General features: G+C 41.1%; 1 protein-coding gene across 1 annotated transcript; it reads left to right on the forward strand.

Annotated features, from left to right (window-relative positions):
- The first annotated feature begins 450 nt into the window (after window positions 1–450).
- Window positions 451–6,145, forward strand: AGR2 (anterior gradient 2, protein disulphide isomerase family member). Its single transcript, XM_061469216.1, has 8 exons — window positions 451–583; window positions 2,238–2,375; window positions 2,592–2,655; window positions 2,743–2,795; window positions 3,717–3,790; window positions 4,151–4,214; window positions 5,122–5,205; window positions 5,815–6,145. Exons 2-8 carry the CDS (start codon window positions 2,246–2,248, stop codon window positions 5,862–5,864), a joined length of 519 nt encoding a protein of 172 aa, XP_061325200.1. The 5' UTR covers window positions 451–583; window positions 2,238–2,245; the 3' UTR covers window positions 5,865–6,145.
- The last annotated feature ends 3,415 nt before the right edge of the window (window positions 6,146–9,560 follow it).

Raw genomic sequence — 9,560 nt, forward strand, 5'->3', positions numbered from 1 at the left:
AGCTTCTGAGCACATTGCTTTTTGTGGTGATCTTTGTAAACTTTTAGGCTTTACTACAGTTTTCCTATGTGCTGTTATAAGTGCACACATACACACATATCTATAAAATGTGCATAGTTAATTATCTAATTAAAATCTAAAGCTCTGAGTCATCAATTTAACTTTTTCAAAGGACTAAAAGAACAATGACCCGAATTGGTTTTTCAACCAATCAAGAAAAGACAAATCAGTCTTCAGGCAAATCAGGAGTCTTGATTTAAGCTTACCTGGACTTGGATCTTTGCCAGTCTTTGAAAAGCACCTTTCAATAAATGTCCCAAAAGTCTATAGAAACATCTCTGGGCTCCAGATGCAACTTCTGACAAGAAAATGTGATGTTATTTAATTACAAAATTAACCCTGAATGTTTTGGTAGGAAAAAAAAAGTTGAAAGTTTAGTTCTTTGTAAGTAGTATTCAAATCCAAAGCCTGTGGGTGGAGTTGGGTGTGTGAAGGTGCATAAATAGGCAGTAGGATCGGCAGCATTCACACTGTAACCGGGATCACCTTCTCCCACGGGCAAGCATCTGGGAGAGTAAACAAGGTAAGGTGAAGCGTGCTTACTGCTTTAGAAAGTACATAGGGAGCTGTGAGCTTGGGTTACCTGGGACTGGGTGGCCGACCCATAGAAGGAAAGGAACTGCAGCAAAGTAGGCACAGCTCAGCACAGCTTGCTATGAAAAACAACTATGCAGAGAGATTCCAGCTTTGCAGGTTAAAAGAGCCAAGAGAGAAGGGTTTTAGGGGGTAAAGTAGAAAAATCAGCGAAAGTGCACATGGCCTTCTAGAAGGAAAGTTCTAAGGAGCAGGTCTAACGTTCCTCAGTCTTTGCTTTCTGCTTTCTGGATCAGCAACAGCATAAAATTTAGCTGGTCTTCTATTTCCTGGTTGTTCCATAAGTTCTTTCTCTTTTCTTTTAAAGAAGCATTATTTCCATTCTACAGCTCTGGCCAAAACAACTCTTGAGGCAACCCCAAAAATCCACTGTGTTTAATTTAATTTTATACAATTTGCTTCCTTGGCAAGGAGACCTTTCTTAGGGCAGAAAGCCAGTCTCCTGCAATAGTCATATTTCATGACCTTAAAACAATGACTCTCTGGATGTTTGAGGTCTACTGGACATCCCAGTAGCAGAGAGTGCTGTACCTCTGACGGAAACTCACTTTATGTTTCCTCCTGCAGTTCCTATCCAGAAAATGCTGTTTCCCTAGAGTTTAATTTTCCTTGCCTGAATTTTAAAAATTGTCAGCCTGCTGCAGTTTGCATAAATAGTTTGAGTTTTCCGTATGGCTTTGGGAATATCGCAGCTTTTCTTGCTGTCCCCTTTACATTGGTGTTCTAGTTTCTAGGAGGAAATCTAATGAGAAAACGCAGGGTCATGCTGCTGAAGTGTTTTCCCCCATCAGAGAAGCATCCCACCTGAAAAGCCGAGGAGCTTTCCAGGTGACATGTCTCATCCCAATGCCCCAGAGTCTGGCTCAGGAAAAGCTCGCTGCTTGGTGTTGCTTACACCAGCAAACTCCATTTCAGTGCTCACTGTTCCATACAGAACCCCACACACATACACACACACACTCTCTTTATTACAGATTCTATTGGTTTTAAGGATTAGATCATGCTTTTAAGGGGGAAGACCAGGTCAAAAGTTTCAACAACAGCATTAAGCTGCGCCTGTGCCAATGGCTCACTGCACAAGCTAACTTGACATTCCGACTTCCCATTTGAGCTGCTTCCACTGCAAAATGGAAGAAGAGCTGGACAAGCTAATTTTTCAGCACCTGCTGCTAGGTTACTGTAACACTGGGAGATTGGGGTAGGACTGAGAACTTATTAGCACCTGCAATTACTTTTGGAATTGCCAAAACTCAGTTGTTTTACTGAGCAAATTCATTATGTGTAAAAAGAAGAGAGAAAAACTAACACATACATGTGTATCTTCAAAGGACCGGAGCCCAAGGGCACGAACAGAGCAGGAGAAAGCAGGCAGGTACTTCCTGGTAATTTGCTAAGCCCACTGCCCTGCTGTTCCCCCGAGCCCACGCCCCTGCCTGGAGCACTTTGCTTCAGCCCTGACTCACCCAGCTGCATACCTGTGACTTGACCTGCTGCTGCTCTAAAGTCCTTATCTGCTGTGTGCCCCAAAGCAAGTACCAGCCTGGGAGGCATGGCCACATCACTTTTCTCTCTTCTGTTCCCAGGAGCAGCCATGGAGAAAAGTTACATGTCCATGTTCCTGCTGCTCATTGCCATCTCCTGTGCTCTGGCAAAGGATGCAGGCAAGAAGGAGACAAAGGAGACCACCGCTAAACCAAAACTGCCTCAGACACTCTCCAGAGGTAAAAATAAAAGAAACAAAAACCCACACACGCACACACACAAAAGAGACACGGTTTGCTGAAGTTTTGACTCTTCTGCTGTTCCACTACATTAATTTTCTTGCCACTCATTCTGCAAATACATTTTCTAGTATTTCCTAGTACCCCTTCCCCCTTTATTCATTATTTTGAATCCACGGCCCTGCTTAAAACATGCTGCTTGTTCTTCCCCTGCAGGCTGGGGAGACCAGCTCATCTGGACACAGACTTACGAAGAAGCCCTCTTCCGTGCCAAGCACGGGTACTGTGCCCCACTCTGCACCCCACATCCCCCTGAACTCCCTGCCACCCCACCCCCCATCCCCTAATGAGGACTCTTCTTTTCCAGCAACAAACCCCTGATGATTATCCACCACCTGGATGACTGCCCACACAGCCAAGGTAATCCCTTTATGCAGAAAAAGAATAACAAAATCATCAGGTTTTTGGTTTCTGGATAAATGCTGTTTAAAAAAAATATCAGCAGCCACCATTCTGGTGACTTAGTGAAATACCAACTTGGAGCGTTCTTCAAGACACTGTCCCACATAGGTATTTTTCTGATGTCCAGAAGTAAAATAAAATGGTAATTCAGTGTTATGTGATACAGAATGGATACAGAAACAAGTAGAGGTCAGCAGGTTTTGACCTGTAACAAACGTGGTTTTGGTTGGTGTCACGACCAGCCAAAACCAATAACAAGACCAGCAGCGAACAACAATGTATTGGAAAGGACATACTCGGCTCTCTAGATCACTGATAACTGAGACTGAATCTGCCCAGGGACTAAACCATACTAGGCTGGACACTCAGTTCTTGTGTGATTTCTGGTAACTGGGACTGCTCTTTTCCCAGTGTTTCTGAACTTACCTGAGGACCCTTCTTCCTGCAAGCCAACCCACAAGGCAAGACCTTTGCCATGGATGCAAAAGGATATTTGTACAAGCATTGAAATCCTTTCAAACATTTCAGGCAGCAGTCTTAACATGCTGTATTGGTAGTGCCTTAAGTACTGGAGCCAGAAACTGCAATAGTAGAATAGCACTTAGAGGGTCAAATGCTCAAATTCTAACTTAAGCAGACAAATTTGAGAGTGAGCTGCACTATCTGAAGGAAGAAGAGACATTTTGTACCATTATAATTACTCTTTATCACAGAATATGAGTTAATCATCTTCCAGTGGAATGAAAAATCTCCTCTTGCTGTAATTGTAAACTGGGAATTCTCACTTTGATTCTATCATTTTGTTTGAATTTCTTTTTCAAGGAGAATAGATCTCAGGAGTATATTTTTAATTTTTTTTCCCATTTGTTTCCATTCTAGCCCTCAAGAAGGTCTTTGCTGAACACAAAGATATACAGAAACTGGCTGAAAAATTCATTCTCCTGAACCTTGTGGTAAGTTTCCCAGTTACACTTCAGTAAGTGAATGCAACAAAGTTCTAATTATGGCTCCTCTAGCTATAATTAGTCAGTTTAATGGCTAGGAAACTTGCCACTGCTGAAGCATAACAGATTAGTAGCAAGTCTCTTTCACCTGTAGCTATCATAAACTAAAAATATGAGGGAATTTAAGGTTTCCTAATAACGTAAGCTGTTGTTACCGATTTGCAACTCCAGCTGTTAAAAGATTGCACTCAGACAGTGTATGTCTTAAACCGCAAAATTATTTGGGGTGTATTTCATGAGACAAAGTACAATGAAGGAAAAAAGTATTTATGCCCTCCTTGACTGGGAACCTTCTTTGCTTTCCTTAAGTATGAAACCACAGACAAGAATCTTTCACCTGATGGCCAGTATGTCCCTCGAATTTTGTTCATAGGTGAGTACCTCAAGCATGAAAGCTTATCTGGGGTCAAAGCTCCTGCTGTGCCATGCATCTCAAACCTGCAGTCTTATTAATTTATTCCATGGCGAATATGAAATTTCTGTTTGGTTTTGTTGCATCAGACTTCAAAGCAACACAGCTGGGTCATCAGCTTCACAGTTCCAGCATTCCTTCCTCAGGGATTCCATGAATCATGTAATTCCTTCCATCAAAATGACATGATGCCATAGAATGGGCACTGGCTCAGCCTTGCTCACCCACCTATCTCTAGAAATACTGTAAACCTGCCAGGTTGTTTTTTGCAACACAACCTTGGACACTGCAGGAACAGCAGTGCTTCAGGGGCTGATTTTCAAAGCTCAGTACTCAGTTCTAAGCTGCCCTAACATGCACAGAACCCTCCAAAGCATTTGCATTTTGAAGACGTGCTAGAGTCCATGCATGTATCCAAGTATACCCTCTCCCAGAACAGGTCTGCAGCCTCCCATACTGCACACATGCATCATTAACACATACCTTTATAAACCTAGGTTATGATGCCCCTTTTCAATGGACCAAAGCAACTGTCACATTATCTCTTCCTTAATTATTTCTTTTTTAGTAAGATTTGTAGCCTGAAAGCAGCCTCAGTTCGCAGAGTTACTCCAGGTTCTATGCAGTAGCACAGGGTGCCATGCTGATCAACTTGATCAAAATTAAACCTATTCCCTCTTCTTAATCAACCTGCAAACAGTTAAAACAGAAATGTCAGTGACTTTGTAGAAGAACCATCTCTTGGTTGCTAGTGGAAGCAGATGGGTCCTGCAGAAACGTTTAGGAAACAAGCAGAAGCACAGAAAGGTTTATCTTCTGCTTGAAAGTTAGTTTGTCCACTGCAGCCTCTCTCATCCTTATTTTCCAGATCCTTCCCTGACTGTGAGAGCAGATATTACTGGGAGATACTCAAACCGTCTTTATGCATATGAGCCCTCTGACATTTCATTGTGTAAGTAGCATATTCTGAAACACTCTGAGGTATGCTGAAAGCAGTCACATTTTTCACCCGATAAGGAATAACACCAGACATCACAGACTCTCGCAATCAGCACTTGCTGAATGACAGCTAACTAGGATTAAAATTAAACAGGGTGCTAGACTTAAACTCAATGAGGTGAAGAGAATGATGGCAGGGCCCCAGAGCCTTAAACATCCATCTGTTTTGAAAGCAAGCATACGTCAGTAGGAACTTGCATAATTCAGCAGCGTTCTCTGTAAGCAACAGTGAGAACCCTGGCACACAAGCCCTGCCAGGCCAGGAAACCTTCCGGGAGCAGGGAAGAGCTGTTAGCTACAGCCCTCCCTCACTGCTGCACAGCTCCCACCTCAGCTCTGCAAACGCCTGTGTATTCGCATTAACAGATGTATATATTCACCAGTTAAAATTAAACAGATGACATTCACAAGATGCTTGGAAGAGCACAGTGCATCCGAATCTGTATAGGAATATGCATATGACCAAAAGCTTAGGTAACACTGACGTATTCTCTACAGTACTTGTAGTTGCTGGCAGAGGAAGTTGCAGCAAAAATAACATCTATGAATATTTAATTTCTAGTGTATTCAAATATGCAGAAAGCACTGAAGCTCCTGAAGACTGAACTGTAAGGAAAAGAAGGAAGCCCTTCAACACCATGAAGCCTGATCTTCCATCTCTTCTCCACTCATTGACGCTGGTGAAGAGACTATTTAGAGTGATATTTAGCAACGTGTAGTGCTGGTTTATATGCATAAACACTACAGTTTTACATTAGCACTTTTGTACTGGGTGGCATTTTTAAAAGCTGGAGGCTTTTAATTTAAGGTGCACAGAAGAACACTGTATGATCCAACTGTACAAACGTTTTTTTTTAAAAATAAAACTGTTTCAAGTGTTTACATACAAAACATTGCTGTGTTTTGGGTTTTCTTGACTTATCATTTACCAGTACTAGAAAGAAAACTACTGTTACATGAGACCACAACTTGCCTTTTCACATCTAAGGACTTTGGAAGTGGTTAACTGCTGTTGTGGGCTAGCAGCTCCACCTCACACAGCCACTACTCACTCCCCTCAGGGTGGGATAGGGTAAGAGAACCACAAGGGTAAAAGTGAGAAAACTCATAGACTGAGATAAAGGCAGTTTAACAGGTAAAGCAAATGCTGTGTGTACAAGCAAAGCAGAACAAGGAATTCATTCACCACTCCCATGGTCAGGCAGGTGTTCAGCCATCTCCAGGAGAGCAGGGCACCATTACACGTAATGGTGACTTAGGAAGACAAATGCCATCACTCCAAACATCCCCCCTCCTTTTTTCTCCTTTACCCAGCTTTATACGCTGAACAATGACACCATATGGGATATCCTTTGGTCAGTTGAGGTCAGCTGTCCTGGGCTGTCCCTCCTCCTAGCTTCTGCTCACTCACTGGTGGGGAGGTGTGAGCAGAAAAGGCCTTGGCTCTATGTAAGCACCAGCAATCACAGAAAACATCTGTGTTAACACCACCATTTTTGTCAGAAATCTACAGCACAGTATCACAACAGCTACTATGTAGAAAATTAACTCTACCCAGCCAAACCCAGCAGAGGAAAGCAGTTTTAATCTCGTTTTAGCAGCTAGCTAAGCTCTGTATTGCTCAGCCTGCCTGATCTCCATTTATTTTCTTGTAGCACCAAGCTATGCCAAGCTCTCAGTATCAGCCCTTTCTTTACAGTTAGATAACAAGTGCAAACCTTTTACAGAAAAAATACTTGAGACTAGAGGATTGGATTGTTTACACATAGGGCTTTTTTGTTTCTTTTTTTTTAAGCTGGCTGCACTTTGAAATGATCCAAGGATCACCTTATCTAGTTAAAGATTTTTTTTTTTGAAAAAGATAAAAACTACTTCTCATAAAAGATTTCTGCTCGCATCAGATTTCAGTAAGGCCTTGACATGATTAATAGAAGTGATACTGTACTGAGTCCATGGCTGGTTTCACGATTGCATTACAGCTTGTCATTGCCATTTACAAGGCCAAAAGGGGTAAGAGAAGTCAGAACTACAAGAAATACTTGCATCTTAACACCGAGTACACATCACCTTAAGACTCAGGCCAAAAGGAGACTTCCCAATTTCAAATACCTAAGAAATCATCAGCAGCACTACTGAGAAAGAACTATGCCCAGGATTAATACCTTCACTATCTTCTCACCTTTTTGCTGGTCAGCCATCATCACCACTACTATTACCATTACTACCACTACCAGTCATAACGACAACCACTAGGGAGGAATACACTTGGGAGGGTAGGACAGGCAAGAAAAGCAAGAGTTTCCGCTCAGCGGAATTTCTTGCCAAATTAGAAGCAAAGCACCTGCTAAGATGGCTTTAGCAAGGCATGTGAACCCTACCAACCAGAAAATATCAAGTGGTACCTGGAAATAGTCCAGACACGCAATTCAGTATTCCTTCAGCAGTTCAGTAAGATGTTCTATTGCAGCTGCCAGAAGACAGAGGAAAAAAGGATGCAGTGGGGCACAAATATTCTCTAGAACCAACTATCAGCCACAAAGGGCAAAAAATATGGTTACATCACTTCACAGAGGGACAGCACAGGGGGATGCTGGAGGAACTGGTTATCAGAATCATCTTTATCCACTAAACTCAAAGTGTAGAGCCATGTATCTAACGCAGAACAAAAGCTAGTTGTGCCATTACATTTTACAAGTCTGTTTTTATAACACTACTGGACGTAGCATTTTCTGTAGCAGATGTACAGATACTCTGGATAATACAGAACAAATAGACATAAGGCATAACCTACAGCAGTTTAGCAGTCTACGTGCTACAGATGCAAACACACAAGCTAGTTCAGCCTGCAGGTATCAAGAAATTTAAGTTTTGAAATTGAAATTCATTTTTTTTGCACTCAAGGCTATGCTTTTGGCTGTTTGCCTCAGCCAAATTTCCAAGATCCTTAATATATAAATGGTCCACTTAATCCTGCTCTTTTCACCTACTCCTCTACATTATTTAGGTTTACAGAGGCATGAAGCCAAGCTGAGATACCTAATAAAACCTCCATTTCTTTGGAAAACCTGGGAAATCATTGCTGAAGGACATACTGCCGGTAACCTAAAGTACACAGGATGGATGTGTTTTACAGAATTCTGCTGGCATTCTGACAATCTTGAAATAATTAGGCTTAAAAATACAGAGCAAGTTGATAGCACTAGTACATTCCCATTCACTTGTCAGCTAGAAGTTTTAAGGTACATTTTTACAGGTTCAAGTTATGCAAGCTTTTTGTAGTAGTTATTTTCACACTGAAAGGAGGCAGATACTGTGCAGTAGTATCAGTATGTTAAGATCTAGATTCACCTTCTCACATAGATGCAGAATTATTTTATTACAGCTAATTATTTTTATGTGGTAAAAATGTGTAGGTTCCTTGAAGGAAGTCAAGACAGCTTTCTACCAGAACAACAAACTTTAAGAAAGCATTTTGACACAACTAAGGTCAAAAAGAAATCTAATGTAAGCAATAAGAATGCTCCAAGTTAATCCACTTTAATGGTTTGATACTCTGATGCTGTAAATAGCTTCTAGAAAATCTGTTACAATTTAGCCCAATTCTCAAGCACTCAGATAAAAGTTAAAATCCCTCTCTAGAAACCAAACAATAAAAAGTCTTTATATGACCAAAACTACTTTCTTAACAGAAAAGACAACAAAAACTTCAAAGACAAAATCGTATCAAGGATATAATTTTTTAAATGCTCCATTTCAACACATCAGAAAAGTCCAGCATTTCTTGTATACTGATGTGCAAGTCAGATCTCCCCTGAGGGAGGCTATGCTCTTCACCCCAAAAAACAAAGTCAGACTCAATATGTTTTATCGCCCCCCTTAAGAATCAGGTTCTGAAAGTCAATCCACACCTCTGATGTGAATGTCAAGGTTTGTAGTGGTCGTTTTCTATTTTGTTTTGTTGGTACTTTTCCCTAAAGCAGACTCTTCAATAGATTAAAGTATTGCTATGACAGAAAAACTTTAACCAAACCATATGATCTGCTGATCTGTCTTTCGACTACTCAACCAAACTCACATGTTATGAGACTTGAAAGCTTCTGAAGTGGTAACATTTTCAGTATTTTCTCAGTGATGCACATTTGCTCTCCAATACCACCTACTGTATTTATGACAACAGAACAACCCAAAACTACACACTAAAAACAATTAGGAAAAAAAGTCAAAATTGAAGCAGCAATGTGGTATTATTTTAAGCTTCATAAATCCTCTCCATAAGACTCCTCTTTTAATTTCTTACAGGAATGTACA

Source organism: Pezoporus flaviventris, unplaced genomic scaffold (genome assembly GCF_033815535.1).
Source record: "Pezoporus flaviventris isolate CSIRO_AGI_PZ_B2104156 unplaced genomic scaffold, CSIRO_AGI_Pfla_v1 ptg000055l, whole genome shotgun sequence".
NCBI classification, from domain to species: domain Eukaryota; kingdom Metazoa; phylum Chordata; class Aves; order Psittaciformes; family Psittacidae; genus Pezoporus; species Pezoporus flaviventris.